The sequence below is a fragment of the Silurus meridionalis genome, chromosome 9 (genome assembly GCF_014805685.1).
Source record: "Silurus meridionalis isolate SWU-2019-XX chromosome 9, ASM1480568v1, whole genome shotgun sequence".
Classification (NCBI taxonomy): Eukaryota; Metazoa; Chordata; class Actinopteri; order Siluriformes; family Siluridae; genus Silurus; species Silurus meridionalis.
In genome coordinates this window covers 26,534,775-26,558,242 of record NC_060892.1, presented here as the reverse complement: position 1 = coordinate 26,558,242, position 23,468 = coordinate 26,534,775, and the positions used below count along the sequence as shown (strand labels likewise).

At 42.4% G+C, this 23,468-nt stretch overlaps 3 protein-coding genes across 11 annotated transcripts; 1 reads left to right on the top strand and 2 right to left on the bottom strand.

Moving 5' to 3' along the window:
- Positions 1-153: 153 nt before the first annotated feature.
- On the bottom strand, positions 154-1,857 carry LOC124391618. 6 transcript variants are annotated; one of them, XM_046858304.1, is made up of 3 exons: positions 1,717-1,857; positions 1,375-1,650; positions 154-1,264 (listed from the first exon to the last, which is right to left on the bottom strand). In XM_046858304.1, exons 2-3 carry the CDS (start codon positions 1,610-1,612, stop codon positions 246-248), a joined length of 1,257 nt encoding a protein of 418 aa, XP_046714260.1. In that variant the 5' UTR covers positions 1,613-1,650; positions 1,717-1,857; the 3' UTR covers positions 154-245. The 6 variants fall into 6 exon arrangements, with proteins under 6 accessions (XP_046714260.1, XP_046714261.1, XP_046714258.1 ...); XM_046858305.1 differs by having other exon boundaries at positions 154-1,058; positions 1,278-1,857; XM_046858302.1 differs by having other exon boundaries at positions 1,375-1,857.
- A 4,457-nt stretch (positions 1,858-6,314) lies between these two features.
- slc1a8a (solute carrier family 1 member 8a) lies at positions 6,315-16,715 on the top strand. 2 transcript variants are annotated; one of them, XM_046858297.1, is made up of 11 exons: positions 6,315-6,396; positions 6,505-6,744; positions 7,206-7,285; positions 7,361-7,576; positions 13,305-13,347; positions 13,450-13,657; positions 13,731-13,830; positions 14,017-14,250; positions 14,920-15,114; positions 15,361-15,495; positions 15,780-16,715. In XM_046858297.1, the coding sequence occupies exons 2-11, from the start codon at positions 6,514-6,516 to the stop codon at positions 16,114-16,116; spliced, it is 1,779 nt and encodes a 592-aa protein (XP_046714253.1). In that variant the 5' UTR covers positions 6,315-6,396; positions 6,505-6,513; the 3' UTR covers positions 16,117-16,715. The 2 variants fall into 2 exon arrangements, with proteins under 2 accessions (XP_046714253.1, XP_046714254.1); XM_046858298.1 differs by lacking the exon at positions 6,315-6,396 and having other exon boundaries at positions 6,469-6,744; positions 13,305-13,396; positions 13,487-13,657; positions 15,780-15,876; positions 15,953-16,715.
- Positions 16,716-16,771: 56 nt separating this feature from the next.
- elavl1b (ELAV like RNA binding protein 1b) lies at positions 16,772-22,937 on the bottom strand. 3 transcript variants are annotated; one of them, XM_046858309.1, is made up of 9 exons: positions 22,770-22,927; positions 22,002-22,067; positions 21,115-21,183; positions 20,148-20,325; positions 19,464-19,567; positions 18,475-18,628; positions 18,159-18,384; positions 17,763-18,070; positions 16,772-17,427 (listed from the first exon to the last, which is right to left on the bottom strand). In XM_046858309.1, exons 2-9 carry the CDS (start codon positions 22,035-22,037, stop codon positions 17,375-17,377), a joined length of 1,128 nt encoding a protein of 375 aa, XP_046714265.1. In that variant the 5' UTR covers positions 22,038-22,067; positions 22,770-22,927; the 3' UTR covers positions 16,772-17,374. The 3 variants fall into 3 exon arrangements, with proteins under 3 accessions (XP_046714265.1, XP_046714264.1, XP_046714266.1); XM_046858310.1 differs by lacking the exon at positions 16,772-17,427 and having other exon boundaries at positions 17,440-18,070; XM_046858308.1 differs by lacking the exon at positions 16,772-17,427 and having other exon boundaries at positions 17,437-18,070; positions 18,159-18,628; positions 22,770-22,937.
- Between the last annotated feature and the right edge of the window lie 531 nt (positions 22,938-23,468).

Here is a 23,468-nt window from a genome sequence, read left to right as displayed (position 1 = left end):
TGTTTATTACGTCTGCAGGTAAGAGAGTCACTTTCATGTGACCTTGGAATGACATTAAAATGTTTGCATTATGCATTATGTTGAAGCTACATTTCTTTATGTATATTAACCTTTTACATCTAAAACAGCAAATTCTCCATTTACAGCCTAAAAACGGGTCATGGAGGAATTACACAGTGCTGTGAGGTACACAGGAGATACCTCCATGACCCCTGTGTGATATCTCCAAGACTCCTGTGTGATACCTACATGACCCCTGTGTGATACCTCCAAGACTCCTGTGTGATATCTCCAAGACCCCTGTGTGATACCTCCATGACCCCTGTGTGATACCTCCAGGACTCCTGTGTGATACCTCTATGACCCCTGTGTAAAATCTCCATGACCCCTGTGTGATACCTCCATGACCCCTGTGTGATATCTCCATGACCTCTGTGTGATACCTCCATGACCCCTGTGTGATATCTCCATGACTCCTGTGTGATACCTCCATGACCCCTGTGTGATATCTCTAAGACTCCTGTGTGATACCTCCATGACCCCTGTGTGATACCTCCAAGACCCCTGTGTAAAATCTCTATGACCCCTGTGTGATACCTCCATGACCCCTGTGTGATACCTCCATGACCCCTGTGTAAAATCTCCATGACCCCTGTGTAAAATCTCCATGACCCCTGTGTGATACCTCCATGACCTCTGTGTGATACCTCCATGACCTCTGTGTGATACCTCAAGACCCCTGTGTAAAATCTCCATGACCCCTGTGTGATACCTCCATGACCCCTGTGTAAAATCTCCATGACCCCTGTGTGATACCTCCATGACCTCTGTGTGATACCTCCAAGACCCCTGTGTAAAATCTCCATGACCCCTGTGTGATACCTCCATGACCCCTGTGTAAAATCTCCATGACCCCTGTGTGATACCTCCATGACCCCTGTGTGATACCTCCATGACCCCTGTGTGATATCTCCATGACTCCTGTGTGATACCTCCATGACCCCTGTGTGATACCTCCAAGACCCCTGTGTAAAATCTCCATGACCCCTGTGTGATACCTCCATGACCCTGTGTGATACCTCCATGACCTCTGTGTGATACCTCCATGACCCCTGTGTGATATCTCCATGACTCCTGTGTGATACCTCCATGACCCCTGTGTGATATCTCCAAGACTCCTGTGTGATACCTCCATGACCCCTGTGTGATACCTCCATGACCCCTGTGTAAAATCTCCATGACCCCTGTGTGATACCTCCATGACCTCTGTGTGATACCTCCATGACCCCTGTGTAAAATCTCCATGACCCCTGTGTGATACCTCCATGACCCCTGTGTAAAATCTCCATGACCCCTGTGTGATACCTCCATGACCCTGTGTGATACCTCCATGACCTCTGTGTGATACCTCCATGACCCCTGTGTGATATCTCCAAGACTCCTGTGTGATACCTCCATGACCCCTGTGTGATACCTCCATGACCCCTGTGTAAAATCTCCATGACCCCTGTGTGATACCTCCATGACCTCTGTGTGATACCTCCATGACCCCTGTGTAAAATCTCCATGACCCCTGTGTGATACCTCCATGACCTCTGTGTGATACCTCCATGACCCCTTTGTAAAATCTCCATGACCCCTGTGTGATACCTCCATGACCTCTGTGTGATACCTCCATGACCCCTTTGTAAAATCTCCATGACCCCTGTGTGATACCTTACACCAGCTTTGCAAACCAGAGAGTCTGCTACAGCAGGTCAATAAACCACCAGATGAGCTTCATAGTACACATGCAAGATTTAATTACACTTCAATTTAATTAATGTTTATTTGTGTTGTACTTTTAATAATGAACATCGTCTCAGAGCAGCTTTACACAGATAATGTGGAGATAAAAATTCTTTATAAGTGTAAGTTTGTCTCTGATGAACAAGTCGGTGGAGACTGTAGTGAAGGAAAAACTCCCTGAGATGCAGAAGGAAGAAACCTTGAGAGGAACCAGACTCAAGAGTGAACCTCATCCTCATCTGGGTTCCACCAAATGTCCATTTGTTACAGATAAACGATGTTGAGGTGCAGTGATGGAGATCAGAGTAAACTGTAGTCCTGAGTCAGTGTAGCAGACTGTTGATATTAACTACAGTCCAAATCCTCACAGCTCCTGATCTTACTCCAGAATTTCATAGATCTCCAGGGCATTGATGAGAAACATCTCCAGCTGCACAGTGTCACCTCTAATCGAACAACTGCCTGCAAACAAATTACTACTTAATTAAAACGTTATTTTTATAATTTATTTTTTTCAGTTTTAAAACATTGATATTTCTGCAGTTCATCTCAGCCTTTCTTTTTTATTTTGTTTTTTTTGGCTTGTGGGCAGAAAAGTGTGCACGTGGTTTGTTATGGTGTGGTCCAGCACACCATAAAGTTCTCCGTTCCCTGGAGAATGCTATTGAACTGTGTTCTGCTAACGTCTGGTTGTGCTACAGAAGATTGCACTCAGAACCCTGTGGGGTTCTGTCTGGTCCTGAGGTCACCAATATTGCACCTTCTGAGCTAGATCTAGTACACTGAAGTGCTCACAAAGCCCAGCTTCTTTACCAGTATCTACTAGATCCTTCTGAAATGTGAGTAAACAACTGTGGAAAAAGATTTCAGTTTAATTCTGACCCGATCAGGACAAGTAGGAACTGTAATAAACTCACACATATGTGATCAAACCTGTGGACCAAAAGCATCATTATATTTGTAGTTCCAATACCAGAGGTGGGAAGTAACAGAGTACAAATACTTCGTTTCTGTACTTCAGTAGATTTTTCTGCTATCAGTTTTTTACTCCACTATTTATTTTTCAGACTTTTTACTTTTACTCATTACATTTTTACACAAATATCTGTACATTTTACTTCTTACATTTTAAAACCCGGCTCGTTACTTTAGTTTTAATCCATTGATTTGGTGAAATATTATTTTTATTTTCACTGCGCGCCGATTTCAGCCGAACAACTGATTTCCTGTTACTGCGCGTCTTTTTCACTCCGCTGGTGTATAAAGTCCTGACTCTCACTCACCACAGATGTAGACTAGTTTATGGAGATAAGATTCAGCAGGCAGAAGCAGTAAGAAGTTTGGGGTTAATGTGGATGAGACAGAGGAGTCAGTGATGAGAACATGACTGAGAACAGACACATTCCTGATCATCATCATCTTTTCTCTGCTTGTGTTCTATATGTGGATCTTCAGCCTGCATACATTCATTAGATAACAACATCAATTCAGCGTGCATTTCTGTTTCATCATTTTTATAGAAAATGTAAATACATAAATAAATAACTAAATAAAAAAGAGGCGCAATTAAACCCTTCTGCAAAAAATACGTTTATCCACGACGTCCTTTCTTAGATATAAAATAAATAAATAAACTCCAGATAAAAATATTTTTAATCAGTAAACTTTTGTTTTATTTCTGCGCCTATTTTTAGTGATCTATGATGAAAGACTTTCCTGGTTTGATTCTTTCCTCTAGTTTCATATTGAACATTATAAGAAGTTTTTAAAAACAGAACAATAAAAGGTCATTAAAATTGGTTGCTGGTAAATCATGGTATATCAGTGGTGCAGGTGTTGGAGATGTGGTTCTTGTACCTGAGTCACTTCTCATAGACTTCGAGTAACTGAGAGAATGAACAGGAAGGAGAAGTTTTGACCCTCAACCATCATGATCTAAGAGAAAACAGTGGTCTCTTAACTATAGAAAAACCAAGAGTCCAATAAGCAAAGCCTTGTTTGTCAACCCTCTGGTAGTGTAGTGGTTTAGTGACGCGGCCTCTGCTATCTGACTCACCCGGTTCAATTCCTACCCCTTAGCTTTCCTTTAAATTGTTTAAAAAGTTTTATAAAAGAACCAAAAAAGGTCCTAAAAATCAGGTTCTTGCAGGAGATCCTGTGGCTCAATTGGAAGAGCTCTTCCTCTGGGTTGAGAGGTTGCTGGTTCAAACCCCGGCCAGGACTCAAAGTTAAGAGTGGGGAAGGTCCTGGTGTCCATAGTGATGAAGGTGTCAGCAATGGCTGCGTTGAAGGTCGGATGTGGACGGTTACAGAGGGCATATCCTGAACCAGGGCAATAATCAGGCGTCTGCCCCCCTGGTGTCTGAGAAGCTGAAAACAGGGGGTTATGAAGCAAAAACATCCAAAAAAGTTTCAACATAGGCTCCAGACAAAAACTTTGTTGAATAACCCTGCCCCCTCCCCTAAATGCAAAACTTTCATTGTTTGTTTGTTCCTAAGGCTGTAACCCAGCAGGTCTTCACAGACTTTGTTCACAGTCACCCACTCCATTGCTCATCACAGACTAATTTCCACACAACTTACCCAGTGTGGGGACAAGCCAGATTTGAACCAGCAACCTCTGAGCTCAGAGGCAAAGCTTTTACCACAAAGCCATCAAGTCCCACAACACATCTTCTTTTTTTGGGGGGTTTATCCTTCGTTTCATGCTTCAAATCAAGAAATTCAGACCAGAAAGAAACACAGAAAGCAGGATTCGAACCCTGAACCCCACCAACAGCAAAACACCAGTCTTAACCCACTGAACCATCAGGAAGGACAGGCTACAACAATTGTTAGAGCAGGTCTATCTTTTCTTTCAAACCATCAACACAAGAATATAATGCTAAAGACAGACTTAGGAAGCAAACCCATATCGTGACTAGCAGGGACAATGCAGGATTTGAACCCTGATTCACACCATTAGCGAGTTACCAGCATTAACCCACTGAACTATCAGGAAGGACAAGCTGGGAAGCTTGATTAGAGCAGGTCTATCTTTCTTTTTAAACCATCAACACAAGAATATGAAGATGTAGGGATCAGGAATGTAATCTACCTCATGACTAGCAGACAGAAAGCCAGGTTTGAACCCTGACCACCAACATTAGCAAAGTACCAGCCTTAACCCACTAAGCCATCAGGAAAAAACAGGATTGGAAGCTTGATTAGAGCAGGTCTATCTTTCTTTTCAAACCATCAACACAAGAATTTAACGCTAAAGAAAGATGTAGGAAGTGAATACAGATGTAAGTAGCACAAGTTGAACCCACATTGTAAATAGCAGGATTCGAACCCTGATCCCACCACCAGTGAGACACCAACGTTAACCCACTGAACCATCGGTGAGGACAGGCTAGGAAGCTTGTTTAGTGCAGGTCTATCGTTCTTTTTAACCCATTAAAAACAAAAATATATTGCTAAAGAAAAATGTAGGAAGTGAACCCTGATCGTGACTGGCAGGCAGAAAGCAGGATTCGAACCCTGAACCCGACCAAAAACACAACGTCTGATTTAATCCACTGGACCATCAGAGAAGACAGGACAGGAAGTTTGTTTAGAGCAGGTCTATCTACCTTTAAACCATTAACACAAGAATATAAAGCTAAAGAAAGATTCAGGAAACAGGAACATAACCTACATCACAACTAGCAGGATTCAAACCCTGATCCTCACCATCAGCGAGTCACCAGCATTAATCCGATGAACCATGGAAGAGATCAGACTGGGAAGCATGTTTAGATGAGGCACAAGCCTTAAAACACTGAGCGACCACTGCTGAAAAGCATGTGTGCTTTTTGGAGGGTTCATACTTTCTTTGATGGCAGCGCAGTAAGAAAGAAGGCATGTAGGACTGGCTTTGAAACCTTATCACCAGCATGGACTATATTAAGGACCATGTTCAGGCACAAGCCTTAACCCACTGAGCTACCACAGAAGCGCTTTTTTTTTTTTTTTTGGTGGGGTTATCTTTCATTAAAGAGCAGGAAATCAAGAAATTAATCCAACACAGAATTGAAATGTTTTCAGAGTGGACAAGGTCCAGAAGTTTTATTTACCAACACAACAACCACCAGCTCGAGCAGGAATCAAACTCTCAAACTCATCCTCGTGGGGACCCTGACATTAACCCACTAGGCTATCACATCCATCCATCCATCCATCCATCCATCCATCCATCCATCCATCCATCCATCCATCCATCCATCCATCCATCCATCTATCCATCTATCTATCTATCTATCTATCTATCTATCTGTCTGTCTGTCTGTCTGTCTGTCTGTCTGTATGTCTGTCTGTCTGTCTGTCTGAGCCAAAACTTCTTTACTTTCACTTGAGTAAAAAAGTATAATCAGTACTTCAACTTTTACCCGAGTATTTTAAAACATGAGGATCTGTACTTCTACTTAAGTAAAGGATGTGTGTACTTTTGCCTCCTCTGTCCAATAATAATAGTAGCAGAAGATGCCAGAAGCAGTTTGTTCAGTGTCTGGACTCCTGAGCTCAGACCTTCCACACAGACTTCTGTACTGTACATCTAAATGCCATGACACGGCAGACAGCAAACAGGTGATGGCTTACGATCCGTAATCCTCTTAGTTCTGTAAGAGGTCTGTGTTCTCCAGCTGTATGGTGAACAGAGCCACGTTTTTCTAATCCTAAGACATTTCCTTACAGCTCTCCAGCATGGAGGACTTCCTCATCCCAGAGGACGCTCAATCCGAGCACGGCTTCATCTCTCCGGGCGGCTCAGGGAAAACCAGACTGGACTGGGTGAAGAACCTCCTGCATGGGGCCTTCACCGTATACATCAGGGACTATTTAAAGCGAAACGGACTGCTGACTCTGTCTGTGATCGGAGTGTTTACAGGGTGCGTCCTTGGATACACACTCAGGGGATGTGAACTCTCCACACAGGTAGGCCATGAAATTCTAATCACCTAATCATCTTCCAGACCTAAAACTACTGCAAGGGCTTCAGAGATGTTGGCTGCTGAACGAATGGTAAAGATTTTATTGTGATGAAGCAGCGTGTTTACTGATCATGTACCAGGTTCGTCTTCTTCATGGGGGAAAAACACAATATCAAACCTGAATTTTTTTTTCCCCAAACCCAGGAGACCTGCTGAGCTTCAGCATGAAATACAAAACATAATCAATGCACGTGATGCACGATGATGAAACTCCATCATATCATTTAGATCCTAAATCTCAGCAGTTGCTTCGCTCTATTGAAGGGACCAAAATACACCTTTATGCTGCAGCTTTATGAAGTAAACGTTAACTGTGTCACTGTGTCTCTCTCTGAAACTCATGACATCATTTGGATGAAAAACTATTCTAGAGCTATTTAGATTTGAGTCTCTTTCTGTTTAAAGGCAAAGATTTATCTCTCGTTCCCGGGTGAGCTCCTGATGAGGATGCTGAAAATGCTCATCCTGCCCCTGATCACCTCGAGGTAAAGGTTTGTCTGAAACATCTCTCGTTACACTCGTCTTCCGTTTATGCCGATCTCAACGTGTCCCGTGTTCAGTTTAATGTCAGGTCTGTCGTCCATGGAGTCCAAAGCCTGCTGTCGTATGGGTTTATTAACTGTGACCTATTACCTGTGGACCACCTTCATCGCCGTGATGGTCGGCATCATGCTTGTGGTGATCATCAAGCCAGGCTTCGCAACCGACATGGAGAGCACCAGGCTTGGAGGAGGTCCGGTGATGACCTCAGCTGACGCTCTGCTCGACCTGGTCAGGTATTTTCCCTGAAATTAGAAGTCCAGATTCGTTTCTAAGCGTTCCAGTGGGGGGATTGAACTCGGAGAAGGAGGTGCAAACATGGGATCTGTGGTAGATGCGGTGCAGAGGGGCACCAAACATGGGGGGGCGCTATTGCATGCAGTGTATTAATTCCTGTATTGACCCGTGTGTGTTTTTTGGGGGTGAAGTGGGGCGCCAACCATGATCTTACTTCCAAGATCTCACATGAACTTACTTCCACTAGTGAAGGTTGGAGTCTAATGCAGGCAGTTTTGGAGAATATTCATATTCAGTTCCAGTGTTGGGGGTAACGCGTTACAAGTAACGTGCGTTACGTAATAATATTACTTTTCTGGAGTAACGAGTAAAGTAGCGCGTTACTTTATAAATGTACACATTAATATCTGAAGGGGGTAAGAGAGGGGGAGTAAGAGAGAGAGGGGAGAGAGAGAGAGGGGGAGTGAGAGAGAGGGGAGTAAGAGAGAGAGAGAGAGAGGAGAGAGAGAGGGGAGTAAGAGAGAGGGGAGTGAGAGACAGAGAGAGAGAGAGGGGAGTAAGAGAGAGAGAGGGGAGAGAGAGAGAGAGAGAGAGGGGGAGAGAGAGAGGGGAGAGAGAGGGGAGTGAGAGAGAGAGAGAGAGAGAAAGAGAGAGAGAGAGAGAGGGGTGAGAGAGAGGGGTGGAAAAGAGCGGGGAGTAAGAGAGAGGGGAGAGAGGGGAGTGAGAGAGGGGAGCGAGAGGGGGAGTGAGAGAGGGGAGAGAGAGAGAGAGGGGAGAGAGAGAGGGGAGTGAGAGAGAGAGAGAGAGAGAGAGAGAGAGAGAGAGGGGAGAGAGGGGAGTAAGAGAGAGAGAGAGTAAATTCACAGCTCATTTGCTCTTTGTGAGAAGATAAACTGCCACGGTCACTGATAAAAGCGCAAACTTTGTAAAAGCGTTCAGAATGTTTCAAGCTGATGATGAAGCAGAGAATGATGTAGACGAGGACGAGGTCATATTTACAGAATTGCACGATGTTTTATGAGATGACAGTGAAAGGTATGTTCTCCCTCCACATCACCGGTGTGCAGCCCACCAGAGGAGGCAAAAGTACACACATCCTTTACTTAAGTAGAAGTACAGATCCTCATGTTTTAAAATACTCGGGTAAAAGTTGAAGTACTGATTAAACTTTTTTACTCAAGTGAAAGTAAAGAAGTTTTGGCTCAGACAGACAGACAGACAGACAGACAGAGACAGACAGACAGACAGACAGACAGACAGACAGACAGACAGACAGATAGATAGATAGATAGATAGATAGATAGATAGATAGATAGATAGATAGATAGATAGCTGTATGGATAGATAGATGGATGGATGGATGGATGGATGTGATAGCCTAGTGGGTTAATGTCAGGGTCCCCACGAGGATGAGTTTGAGAGTTTGATTCCTGCTCGAGCTGGTGGTTGTTGTGTTGGTAAATAAAACTTCTGGACCTTGTCCACTCTGAAAACATTTCAATTCTGTGTTGGATTAATTTATTAAATTCCTGGTCTTTAATGAAAGATAACCCCACCAAGAAAAAAAATAAATAAATAAAAAGCACTTCTGTGGTAGCTCAGTGGGTTAAGGCTTGTGCCTGAACATGGTCCTTAATATAGTCCATGCTGGTGATAAGGTTTCAAAGCCAGTCCTACATGCCTTCTTTCTTACTGCGCTGGCATCAAACAAAGTATGAACCCTCCAAAAAGCACACATGCTTTTCAGCAGTGGTCGCTCAGTGTTTTAAGGCTTGTGCCTCATCTAAACATGCATACCAGTCTGATCTCTTCCATGGTTCATCGGATTAAGGCTGGTGCCTCGCTGATGGTGAGGATCAGGGTTTGAATCCTGCTAGTTGCGATGTCGGTTATTTTCCTGCTTCCTGAATCTTTCTTTAGCTTTATATACTTGTGTTGATGGTTTAAAGGTAGATAGACCTGCTCTAAACAACCTTCCTGTCCTGTCTTCTCTGATGGTCCAGTGGGTTAAATCAGGCGTTGTGGTTTTTGTCGGGTTCAGGGTTTGAATCCTGCTTTCTGCCTGCCAGTCACGATCAGGGTTCACTTCCTACATTTTTCTTTAGCGATATATTTTTGTTTATAATGTGTTGTAAAGAAAGATAGACCTGCTCTAAACAAGTTTCCTAGCCTGTCCTCACCGATGGTTCAGTGGGTTAACGTTGGTGTCTCGCTGGTGGTGGGGATCAGGGTTCGAATCCTGCTATTTTCCTGCTATTTACAATGTGGGTTCAACTTGTGCTACTTACATCTGTATTCGCTTCCTACATCTTTCTTTAGCGTTAAATTCTTGTGTTGATGGTTTGAAAAGAAAGATAGACCTGCTCTAATCAAGCTTCCCAGCTTGTCCTTCCTGATAGTTCAGTGGGTTAATGCTGGTAACTCGCTAATGGTGTGAATCAGGGTTCAAATCCTGCATTGTCCCTGCTAGTCACGATATGGGTTTGCTTCCTAAGTCTGTCTTTAGCATTATATTCTTGTGTTGATGGTTTGAAAGAAAAGATAGACCTGCTCTAAACAATTGTTGTAGCCTGTCCTTCCTGATGGTTCAGTGGGTTAAGGCTGGTATTTTGCTGTTGGTGGGGTTCAGGGTTCGAATCCTGCTTTCTTTGTTTCTTTCTGGTCTGAATTTCTTGCTTTGAAGCATGAAACGAAGGATAAACCCCCCAAAAAAAGAAGATGTGTTGTGGGACTTGATGGCTTTGTGGTAAAAGCCTTGCCTCTGAGCTCAGAGGTTGCTGGTTCAAATCTGGCTTGTCCCCACACTGGGTAAGTTGTGTGGAAATTAGTCTGTGATGAGCAATGGAGTGGGTGACTGTGAACAAAGGCTGTGAAGACCTGCTGGGTTACAGCCTTAGGGGAAAAAAAAAAATAAATAAATAATGATAGTTTTGCATTTAGGGGAGGGGGCAGGGTTATTCAATAATATTTTAGGCTGGAGCCTATGTTGAAACTTTTTGGATGTTTTTGCTTCATAACCCCCTGTATTCAGCTTCTCAGACACCAGGGGGCAGACGCCTGATTATTGCCCTGGTTCAGGATATGCCCTCTGTAACTGTCCACATCCGACCTTCCACGCAGCCATTTCTGACACCTTCATCACTATGGACACCAGGACCTTCCCCACTCTTAACTTTGAGCCCTGGCTGGGGTTTGAACCGGCAACCTCTCAACCCAGAGGCAGAGCTCTTCCAATTGAGCCACAGGATCTCCTGCAAGAACCTGATTTTTAGGACCTTTTTTGGTTCTTTTATAAAACTTTTAAACAATTTAAAGGAAATCTAAGGGGTAGGAATTGAACCAGGTGAGTCAGATAGCAGAGGCCGCGTCACTAAACCACTACACTACCAGAGGGGTGACAAACAAGGCTTTGCTTATTGGACTCTTGGTTTTTCTATAGTTAAGAGACCACTGTTTTCTCTTAGATCATGATGGTAGAGAGTCAAAACTTCTCCTTCCTGTTCATTCTCTCAGTTACTCGAAGTCTATGAGAAGGGACTCAGGTACAAGAACCACATCTCCAACACCTGCACCACTGATATACCATGATTTACCAGCAACCAATTTTAATGACCTTTTATTGTTCTGTTTTTAAAAACTTCTTATAATGTTCAATATGAAACTAGAGGTAAGAATCCAACCAGGAAAGTCTTTCATCATAGATTGCTAATAGCAGTACTTTCAAAACTCTAAACTTTGTTAGACATGTAATTAAGCAGGAAAGACAGAGACAAAGACAAAGAGACACAGACACAGCTTTAGAAAGAGTGAGAAACAAATAGAGAGACAGCAAGAGAGAGACATATACAGTGAGACAGAGACATTTACTAAAAGAGACACAGAGACAATGAGATAGAGAAAATAGAGACAAAGATAGCGAGATATAGCCACTTCCTGTTGGAAGTGTTTCTCCCGAGCGACTCTTAATGATCTCATTTACTAAATGAGCAGTAGTGAGTTAAGTGCTTGCTCAGGTGCCCAAAACTGGCAGCTTGGAGGTGTTAAACATGTATCATATTTACAGCATGTGATATGTATGTAAGCATATGTACAGTGATTAAATATAAATGCTATATCAGTGCAGAGATGTGTGGACATCATTAAGAGCCTTTGCTATGTTTCCACACGGACAGTTAATGAGGTGACACCGGAGAGACTGCCCCTCTTCAAGTCAAGTCAGGAAGCTTATATATATAAAATTATAGACATTTTACAGATTTAAATGATGTATTGTTTTTATCTGTACGATCAATAAAGACAGTAATTTAAGTTTGTGTCGCCATTATGAGGGAAAAACCCACAAAACGCCACCTAGAGGGTAAATTGTGTAAAACATGGCGGATTTGATGTTTGATTTGAGACTCAGAAATAAAACAAAAGTTTACTGATTAAAAATATTTTTATCTGGAGTTTATTTATTTATTTTATATCTAAGAAAGGACGTCGTGGATAAACGTATTTTTTGCAGAAGGGTTTAATTGCGCCTCTTTTTTATTTAGTTATTTATTTATGTATTTACATTTTCTATAAAAATGATGAAACAGAAATGCACGCTGAATTGATAGCGTTAATAAAATTTAGTGCCGTTTACAATCATTTTAATTTTGACAGACAAATATATATATACATACATACATACATACATACATACATACATACATATAAATATATATTAATACAAAACTAATAAAATGTTGTTATCTAATGAATGTATGCAGGCTGAAGATCCACATATAGAACACAAGCAGAGAAAAGATGATGATGATCAGGAATGTGTCTGTTCTCAGTCATGTTCTCATCACTGACTCCCTCTGTCTCATCCACATTAACCCCAAACTTCTTACTGCTTCTGCCTGCTGATTCTTATCTCCATAAACTAGTCTACATCTGTGGTGAGTGAGGGTCAGGACTTTATACACCAGCGGAGTGAAAAAGACGCGCAGTAACAGGAAATCAGTTGTTCGGCTGAAATCGGCGCGCAGTGAAAATAAAAATAATATTTCACCAAATCAGTGGATTAAAACTAAAGTAACGAGCCGGGTTTGAAAATGTAAGAAGTAAAATGTACAGATATTTGTGTAAAAATGTAATGAGTAAAAGTAAAAAGTCTGAAAAATAAATAGTGGAGTAAAAAACTGATACCAGAAAAATCTACTGAAGTACAGAAACGAAGTATTTGTACTCTGTTACTTCCCACCTCTGGTGTGTGTGTGTGTGTGTGTGTGTGTGTGTGTGTGTGTGTGTGTGTGTGAAGGCTAGAGTAGATAAGAAGAACCGACCGAACCCCAGAGCTCCTCACCATCATCAGCGCCTGAAGCTCTTGTGGCTGAAGGATCAGTAATGTTTATAACTAAACGTGTTAAAGTCCTGGAGCAGTTCATCTCCTAATCTGTGTACATCTGTCTTCTCAACATGGAGATCTGCAGAGTCTCATCCTCTCCAATCTGATTACGGTGCTCAGGGTCAATTTAGTGACCTGTACAGAGACGCGTTCCAGAAGATTCCCTCACCATGCTGACGTGTAGCTCCTGCTCTGATTTATAACTGGGTGTGTGTGTGCGCGCGTGTGGGTGTGTGTGGGTGGGTGTGTGTGTGCGCGCGCGCCCGTGTGTGTGTACAAGACCCAGTTGTAAAGGTGTGTTTGGTTCGTGTTAAACTTCTGGTTTGTGTTTATTTTTCCTGCTTCAGAAACATGATCCCTTCAAATCTCATCGAAGCCACGTTTCAGCAGGTGAGCGAATCCACAACTTGGTCCAAACAATCTTCTCCAAAGTCAAGTGGTATGAAGCTCAATCGTGTTCTGTTTCTTTTTTTTTGTTTTGTTTTTTTGCAGTACAAAACTGATCTTATTCCTGTTGTTAAAACGCAAGTCAGCGACAAGCAGCACAACTTCCTGTACCTGATGCCGGATGAGGATCATCGTAAAGGTCACACGGTTCTGCTGGATCTCACGCCACCTCCTGAGGTTCACTATAAGGTTTATCCTGGAAGTAGCCACCAAATGAATGTTCTGGGGATCGTCATCTTCTCAGCTACTATGGGTGAGATGTTAAATTAACACACGTGTCCAGAAGAGAAGAAGATTCATGTACTGAAGAGATTCTGGTGTTTCAGGGCTGCTGCTGGGGAAAATGGGTGAGCGAGGTGCACCTTTGGTCAACGTCTGCCAGTGCATCAACGAGTGTGTTATGAAGATCATCAATGCAGCAGTGTGGTAAGAGGAGGAACTCTACTGAACTGTGGTGGAGTTTCCATCCTTTCCGATTTTTATTTTAAGGAACATCATGAAATGTGTTTAAATAGTTTTGGAGAAAAAGCAACACATCTGGAAAACGTGAGCTGTGATTTGATCTCCAGCCCAGAACCTGCTCCTGGTTTGTTTCTGCATTTTCTGCACCAGGTATTTCCCCTTTGGAATCATCTTTCTGGTGGCTGCGAAGATCCTGGACATGAGCGACCCGTCCACTCTGGGGAAGAAGCTGGGCTGGTACGCAGTGACCGTTCTGGCTGGACTCTTTGTCCATGGCTTCATTCTTCTTCCACTCTTTTATTTCCTCCTAACACACAAAAACCCATTCAAGTTCATCAGAGGCCTCCTGCAGGCTATGGTCATCGCCCTGGCCACTTCCTCAAGGTCAGGAAGAACATTCACCACTTAACCTTCACAGTTTATTTACACTTTGTGCTCTTCTGCTTTCAAATCCATAACATCACACAGAAACATCCAACATCCATCAGCAGACAGGAGCTCAGACTTACCTTCAAGTCTTTTATTTACACACATCAGCCATAACATTAAAACCACTGACTGCTGACGTGAGTAACGTTGATCTCAACACCACTTCATCAGGCAGCAACTGATCAGTAGATCCTGGAGTCTGATGTGTTGGAAGCAGGAAAAACGGTTACGTATAAAGATCTGAGCCACTTTCACAAGCTGCTCTGTGACGTGAACGAGGCAGAATGATGCTCTGAGTGATGTTCTGCTGGGAAACCTTTAGGTCTTCATGTGGATGATACTTTGAAGTTACGTAGCACAAACCTGTTATAGACCTTCTGCAGCTGGCCAGGGTTCCCTGATATCAGTGTCCTCTTTCAGAAGATACTCTGGCTGCGCTGGAGGAAAAGGTTTTAGCAGCAGATCAGATCCACAGGACGCAGTAGGAAGGTGGATTTAATGTTATGGCCGATGGAGATCATTTATAAGTTATGAATTTTGTCAACTGATGTTTAAATGAAAGGTTTCGCTCTCATTAGAAGTTTGTCATTTCATGGTGTGTGTGTGTGTGTGTGTGTGTGCCAGTTCTGCCACGCTGCCCATCACCATGAAGTGTTTGCTGGAGAACTGTCAGGTGGAAAGACCGATCGCACGCTTCGTCCTGCCCGTAGGAGCAACCATCAACATGGACGGCACCGCTCTGTATGAAGCCGTGGCAGCCATCTTCATCGCTCAGGTCAACGAGTACGAGCTCGATTTTGGACAGATGGTGACAATAAGGTAGATGCCTCGCTGACCAAATCCATAACATCACACAGAAACATCCAACATCCATCAGCAGACAGGAGCTCAGACTTACCTGTAACATGGAGCTGAAGTTTCTCCTGCAGTAACCTGGTTATTATTTAACTCGCAGTGTAACGGTTATTGTATATCACAAAGAATCATTTTATACACTGACAATAAACCGGACGTGAACGTTGTCCTGAATCCGTGGCCTTGTACACGTGTCTCTGTATCGAACAGCATCACGGCCACTGCTGCCAGCATCGGTGCTGCGGGCATCCCCCAGGCTGGCCTCGTTACCATGGTGATAGTGCTGACGTCAGTAGGACTGCCACCAGACGACGTCACGCTGATCGTCGCCATCGACTGGATTCTGTATGTTAATGACGTTTGATTTGTGTGTGCAGTATGTTGTTATACCACAGTGCTGTTAAAAGCTGCTCTCTGATTGGTCCGAGTCTGTTTACTCGTCATTTATTGGTTCTATAGTAATGAGCGTCACAGTGAACTGCGTGGCAGCAAATACACATTTCTACTACGTTCTAAAAAAATCTTAATGGAATGTTGTTCTTTCTCCTAAATCAGATTTCTCCTGTTTTATTCCTGATGCAGGAGAAGTGTATGATTTCTGGACCTGGGTGTTTTGTGTTCCTCCACAGGGATCGGTTTAGAACAATGATTAACGTACTCGGAGACTCGCTGGCTGCTGGAATCATCGGACATCTGTGTCGGAAAAAATCTGCTTCTGATAAAAGGGTAAAACAAACGCCAGCGCAATGTGACGCAGCACAATCCGAACACGGGGTTTTAACGTTGCTTTCCCCCCCCTCAGGGATCAGGTGCTGGATCGTGTCAGAAAGAAATCACGGCCAAAACCTGAAGAACGTTCATCTGGCCGAGGTGCCGCTGCTCGCAGGGAAAGACTGCGTGTATGAGGTGGTTGGAGACACGGTGACCGAGCGACCCACCATCTACTACAACATCTGCCAGGTCTGAACTCACACGTGCCTTACAACAAACACGTTATGATTAAGGAGTCTCAACATCTGCTGATAGGACCTTCACCAAGCAGCTGAAATGCTCAGCAGTTATTCCACAAAAGGCCCTGATACGTCCACCGCCTTACCCGATGTTTATACTCTATTTTTCGGTTTAGGAAACGCTGATATTACACATTCAGTCTATTTTAGATCGTGTTTAGAGATGAACACTGGAACACCTGCTCATTCATCTACTCCAGGGGTTTCCACAAAAAAAAAAAAAAAAAAGTGTGGCTGCAGGTTTTCATTCCAACCAATCAAATTTGACCCTTTTCAAGCTCGTGATTTGTAATGATTATCAGGAAGACACCCCTGGTCTACAGCAAAGGGATGAATGATCAGTTTCTCCAGTCTTCAGCTACCTTGTTTGGAGGTGTGAGAAGAGTTTGATGCTGAAGATATCCTGCTTTTTACATTTATACATTCATTTCCTTATAAAAATCCACTCTGGGCTCTGTTTTTAAAAGGTCTTTGTGTACAGCTCCGTTCCGTGTACGTGTGTAACGATCTTTTCAGGAGATCAGGTATCACGTTATTAAATCTGTAGCTCCTGCATGTGTACTCATTTATGCAGTTACACAAATACTGTTACAAATCCACATAACACAAACTTACAACAAAACCATGGTGTTTATTTGTAAATACATAAAAGCGCCATAGCACTTCTGATGAAGTAGACAGAGTGAAGCTACAGCTAAGGAACATCAAATGAACATGCATACGATCAGAGAGAAAAAGGAAAAACTGTACTGTAAGCAAAAACTGCAGGCTGCCTATAAACAAACAATATACTCATCAATAAATGTTTAATATGCCCTGGATTCAGAGTGGTTCAGGATTAGAAGTGACTCTTACACCAAGCAGAACAAATTACTATGTACAGTTTGTGTAAGTTGCAGACTCCATTACAAAACAAGTAGAAAAACAATGAATTAGAGTCATAAACAGAAGACAGTGTGTGTGTGTGTGTGGGGACAGTAAAGTTATACATTCAAAATGAAATGGTGACCAAAGTCCACCCCAGAGGAGAGCTTCACAACAGTCCAAAAAAAAAAAAAAAAGTCAATCAAGAAAACAAAACTTCTCAAAGCAAAACGTATGTGATCATATTAACTACAATATCACATGCCAAAAAAAAACTTCAATAAACATTTGTATAAATCAGTAATTTGAAGCAAACTCTCCGTCGCCTTTGGTCCAAAACCTTAATCACTTCAGATAGACTCGGGAAGGTTACAGGGGTCGCTGAAGGAATATTTACAATTATCTGCACACAGAATCAGAATAAACGATGCAGCATCACTTCAGTTCGACACGAGGAAATAACCACCCACAAAAGTGTTCAAAAGGTTAATCGACACGTGATATGATTCTATGGAACATGAATTAGGGTTAATAGTATCCTACTGATTAATTGATACAATGAACAATACCGACACTACACATATATAATATATATAAGGATGCAGTTTTGAGTGAACTGTTTAAATAATTTCAGATTACTACAGCACTAATACTAACACTAGGATAAGGACAAAAAGATTTACTAAGTTCTCAGAACCCAAAAGTAATACATCATGTCCTTTTATTCGTGAGACTTACTGGTCTTGAAGGAAACCTGCAGCACTTTGTCCCCTAGACGATACCCGTTGAGGCTGGCGATGGCCATGGCTGCCTCTTCGTAGTTGGTCATGGTGACGAAGCCGAAGCCTCTGCATTTGTTGGTGTTGAAGTCACGGATTACTTTTACGTTGGTGACCGCCCCGAACGGGCCGAACATCTGCCACAGCAGGCCTTCATCACAATCTTGGCCCAGATTGTAAATGAAAATGCACCAGCCGGAGGTTGAGCTCGACGCCACGTTCATGCTAGACACACTACTCATGTGGTCTACGCTCATTGGTGAAAACCTAACACACACACACACCAACAAGTGATTAGCTATAAAGGCATTTTCATTCAAATACAGTTTTAATCAGAAACTGTTGCAGCACTTACCTGAACCTCTGAGTCTGATGATGAACCGGGCCTCCAAATCGCCGGGACTGCGTGTGATAGAACTGCGACAGCAGCTGGGAGTTCTTCGCCTGGTTGGGATTTGCTGCAAACTTGACTGTGATGGGCTCGGATGCTCCAGTGGGCTTCTGGCCATTCAGACCCTTGATGGCATCTTCTGCTTCAATTCTCTTATCGAAGCGAATGAAAGCGACGCCACGTGACAGGCCTAGAGGAAGAGCAATTATCATAAGCCCAAATGTGAATAGGGGGAAAATAAAAAAAATTAGCAGCACACGTTCAAACACAGGGGCGATACCTGAAGCCTGATCCACCAACACCCTGGAGTTAATGATGCGTCCATACTGGGTAAACAAGTCCTCCACATCCTTCTGTGTCATGGTCTTGGGCAGGCCACTAATGTAAAGATTGGCATCTTTTATAGTGTCAGAGCTTGGCCTGGCATAAGAGACCTAATGAAGGCAGAATAGTAACCCATAAACAACAATCAACACAACTGACTGTTTATAAAGAAATTCAACAAAGCATTAAAAAGGTCAGAGGCAACAAACATCCCAATAAATAAAATATAAATTACATCGATTTTTTCTTTCTTTTTCTTTTTTTTACAAAAGATTAAAGAGGGAAAAAAATGACAATTGTTCCATGGATGATAATTTACAGACTATATCTAAAAAAATAAATAAAAGAACCAACAACAAAAACTAAACAAATAAACAAAACTTTAAATTAAAAAAGGGACAATTTCCACATCAGCAACAATCCCTTCAGAGAAAAAAAAAATGCGGAAAATAAATCGGATCAGCAGGGATTGCTGTGCAGGGCTTTGGTTCGGCACAACGTCATACTCAAGCAAATGACCGCTCCAGCCTCCCTCACATCAACAAAATCTCCAGAGAAAAGAAATAAATAAAAACACATTCAAGTGTAGGAGGCTAAACATCAGTCTTAACATTAAGGGGAAAAAAAGTAAAAAAAAAAACTTCAGTATAATTCTGTACCGAAAATAAAACCATGCCAGATCAAGAAGCCAATTGTTGAACTTATAGAGGGGTTAAAAAAACCTGGTCATGTAGAAAAAACTGACAAACGAGTAAAAAGAAAGCAGGGAATGAAAGAAATGAAAGAAAACAAAGTCCTCACACACCAGTAAAAGTGCATTTCTTTCTGAGAAACACACTGCAGTATTGGGATTTTTTCCTCTGCTGCCTAACAGACTAGTGGAAGAACATAAGGTGATATCTATCAGTTTACACATGGATACAAGAACAGCTCTTTGCACGTTACCTTGATAGTTTTAGACTGTAGTCTCAGCCCATTGAGAGTACTGATTGCCCTTTCTGCATCACTAGGGTTAATATAGTTAACAAATCCGTACCCTAAACTGTGGCCTAGAGAAAAAAAAAAGGAACAAACAAAATAAAAACAACAAACGATTGTCCACATCCTGCAGACGAAATCAGCTTCAGAAAGGAAAAAAAAAAAACAAAGATTACAGTGCAGTGAACGTCTCAGAGGGGAAAAAAAAACGACATGACTTTCACAAGAATTATTAAACCTCAAACAAAACTTACATTAAAAAAATCCCAAACAGTGAATTACTAAAAAAAAAGACAAGTCAGTTATACATTTTCAAATTAAAAACAATTTTACATTAAAATCAAAAGAAAAGTCTTTAAATGACAATTTACTGTGGTTATGGTGAGCCATACAGACACACTGAGAAAAATAAAGAAATAAAAATGCTGAGAAACTTCACACCGCACTATTATATAGACAAGAGGTGTACAAGAGAGTGGAACACTGAGCAGACAGGTGTACATCAGATTCCAGTCTCAACAACAAGTGCATTTAAAACAAGTTGTGTACAGCATGTGTAAACACACGCGCTGATTATATCTTTCTGAACTATTTGGCACAGAGGGGAAAATAATCAGGAGAGGAAAACTGGGTTTATTTGGTGAAACTTACCTCCCATTTTGTCACGGATGAGTTTGGCGGACTCGACCTCCCCGATGCTGCTGAACAAACTGCGCAGCTCATCCTGACTCATGTTCTGGGGCAGGTAATTGACTATCAGGTTTGTTTTAGCATCTTTGGGTTCATCTCCCAAGTGGCTCTCAAAACCGTTAGGAAGATCGTAGGCATCCTGTTCAGCAAGCACAAGAGAACCTTCAGTGCGGTGTGTACACATCAGTAAAGCCAATTTATTTTGAATGACTGCTACAGAGAAGACATGACAACTACAAACACTGGCATGAACTCAAGTGTTTTGAGTGTATGTAATAGGAAAGAAGAAAAAACAATGCTTGATGTAAAGGTTTAAGTAAGAAGCAACAAACTTACCCAGAAATAATAAAATTAAATTACAAGTCAATAACTAAAATTAATAGATTATAGAAAACTAAACCTCACCCATACATTCAAAAACTCTCACCAGATTTATTCTTCTTCACTGTTATAAGATGCTTCACCCTTCTAAGAAGGCTTTCCACCCTATGTTTGGCCATGGTTGTGGGGATTATCGATTATTTAGCAACAAGAGCATTAGTGAGATCAGACCCAGATGTTGGTGAGGAAGTGTGGGGCTCAGCCAGTATTCAGTGGGGTCAAGGTTTTATGCAGGACACAGTTTTTTCAGTCTAAGGTTCACACTAATAACACTCTTTATGGAGTTCACTTTGTGTATATGATCATCATGCTGGAACACTGTTTTGGAATTAACATATTCTCTTATAAAATGTGTGAGGTAGTGTGTGTGTTACATGTGCTACGTGAACCTATATATGCAAAAACAACTCCTTAAAAGAATGTTATTTCCATATTGTGCACGCTTGGTCTTCACCATGTTTATCATGTTCTAAAAAAAAAAAAAAAAAAAAAAAAAAAAAAAAAAAAGTAAAATGTAAACACAGTGCTAAAATTCCAGCACACGTACCTTCATGCTCCCCCCCTTGCCGAGCTGCTGCAGCTCTCGGTCATTCCCCTGACTCTGCACCTCACAAACCTAAAACAAATAAAACATTCAGAAAACATCAAATAATAAAGAGTATGATAAAAACTGGCCTGTGTCCACACCAGGCTACACCTACAATATGACATTTTATAATAAAAGCTGCTGACCAGAGATCTCTCTGTCAAAACTACAGCGTACAGGCCTGATGTTTGCCCCAGATACATACACACACACACACACACACACACAGTGTGCAGTATGTTGACCCTGACTGGGGAATCATCTTTAACCTAAAAAATGATATATAATAATTAAAACAGCGCTCCCAGCATTCTTTTGGAACGTGTCCTGCAAGTCTTCTTTTCGAAACGTTTTAAGCGCCGAATCTCCACGGTCATGTCAAAACAGCAAACCAGATCTCCATCTCAGAGGAGAGGGTGAAGTCTGCAGGAGCCAAATCTGGTGAGTAGGTGGGTGTGGAAGTGAGAACATGTGGATTGTTCTCTAACGATCACCATGCGCACCATATTGAATGGATTCGGCATTTCCGGGGGTTGAGCTAGTCTTCCTCATCTCGTCATCTTCCAGGAACTAAGTTCTGCTTATGAAGCGCTCATGTCGCTTAAAACATCTCCACACGACAGCGTGTGTTAAATCTGCGTCATGCCAAACGCCTCTGTGGCAGATCGGCCCAGTTTCACAAAGAATTTCACATTTGCTCTTTGTCCATGATGAAATCGCAGACATAATGCACATGGTGAGAATAGCACCGGGTTCATTTCCAAACTTTTTGATATCACCTCATAGTTTAACTTCAATCTACTCGTCACAGGAAAAAAACCCCACAAACCCCTGTAACTGTACCTCACCTTCAGGTATCTGATGTGTCCTCGTCTCACAGCCATGTGTCCACTAAACTCCAGCCAAACCTGAACCTGGGAGCAGCAGCACACAGTCAATCAGGGCGAATCACACACACACACACACACACTACACGAGTTTGTACCTTTCATTCATTTACTATCTCAAACACACACAAAGAACTGGACTCAAGACCGAACCTAAACTATATCTAAAATAATACACAGTTAGTCTGAACTCTCCTCTATCAGGTCTAAACAGAACTCCCCCGAACCGGAACTAATTTATATTAGACTAATATACACCAGCGCGTGCCCGTGTTATGTTCTCCGTGAGGAGCGCTGCCTCAGGTCTTACTCGAGATCTGTAACTAAAAATAATCCCCGTTTAATTCGGTATTAAAAAATACAGCATTTACCGACCTAGCATTAAGTGCTTAGCCAGCTAGCTGCCTTAGCTAATCGCCTCAGAAGCAGCGTGCATGCTAAGCGCTAGCTTCTTTCACAGATATCAATTAACACAAATCGTACGGAGTTTATAAAGTTAATAAAAGCGGACTTTTACTGAGAAACACTTTTTTTTACGTTTCGATCCGAACGCTGAGGGAGTTTTTAACAGCCGGTTCCGGGAGCTAGCCTGCTGCTGTTAGCGACTGGGCCTCACGCGCTAGCCGCATCCTCTCCGTTCACCCCAATACGTCATACGCAAATATAACACGAACTTTTTTCTATTAAGCGAGAAAAAAAAACAAATGTAATTAAAAGTAATATAAATACCAGTAATAGTAATAATAGACGAGTTCCCACAGAGCTGAGTGCTGCGCTTCTGTATCACAGCGAAGTGGGCCTGCTCGTGCGCGCTCGAACAATAACGAGCCTCTGTCCCGGATGTGGTGGAAAGGGGCGCGCGCCGCACCGCACCGCACCGCGCCGCACCTCGCCCCGCCCACTACGCCTAGGCGCAACCCAAACGATTTTCCTATTGGACACAGCGCGCACTACAGCCCGAGAGCCCTTATTACACGCACTACTTAGGGAACCTGTGTATAAACTAGAAGGTTATTTGGGGGTCGGTCACAGCTCCATGTTTCTGTAGGGCGCCATGTTGGAGCCACTGAGCAGATCAGGATGGAGATGAGAGAGCATGCTGCTGTTCCAGACTTCACCATGGAGTGGTGTATTAAACCTCCTACTCCTCCTCATCCTATATATTATTTTTTATTCTTTTGCTATTGTTGTTATTAATTGTACAGTAGTACTAGCATGTTTTATACTTTTCCAAGCAGAATGCACCAAACCCACACAGCTCCTTCATTCACTTTTCACACTTATTTATAGTTTAGAATAAGTTTATGGCAGAAATAATAACGAGTCCCTGGCCCAGCAGGAGAACAGCCCCAGAGCACCAGTGAAGCCCCTCCATGAGGTGGTAATATGCATTAGAAAGGCTTCACAGCTGCTTTTGGACAAACCTTT

What these genes read in the sequence shown, in the direction of transcription:
- elavl1b (XM_046858308.1), bottom strand. Translation starts at nt 22,037, where the DNA reads ATGGCTGTGAGACGAGGACACATCAGATACCTGAAG. An exon ending in GCAAGGGGGGGAGCATGAAG is followed by an intron (nt 20,326 to 21,114) that starts GTACGTGTGCTG and finishes CTTGCTGAACAG; the next exon opens with GATGCCTACGATCTTCCTAA. An exon ending in CATCAGACTCAGAGGTTCAG is followed by an intron (nt 18,071 to 18,158) that starts GTAAGTGCTGCA and finishes TGTGTGTGTTAG; the next exon opens with GTTTTCACCAATGAGCGTAG.
- slc1a8a (XM_046858297.1), top strand. Translation starts at nt 6,514, where the DNA reads ATGGAGGACTTCCTCATCCCAGAGGACGCTCAATCCGAGCACGGCTTC. An exon ending in GATGTGAACTCTCCACACAG is followed by an intron (nt 6,745 to 7,205) that starts GTAGGCCATGAA and finishes TTCTGTTTAAAG; the next exon opens with GCAAAGATTTATCTCTCGTT. An exon ending in CATCTTCTCAGCTACTATGG is followed by an intron (nt 13,658 to 13,730) that starts GTGAGATGTTAA and finishes CTGGTGTTTCAG; the next exon opens with GGCTGCTGCTGGGGAAAATG.
- LOC124391618 (XM_046858301.1), bottom strand. Translation starts at nt 1,634, where the DNA reads ATGGAGATTTTACAAAGGGGTCATGGAGGTATCACACAGAGGTCATGG.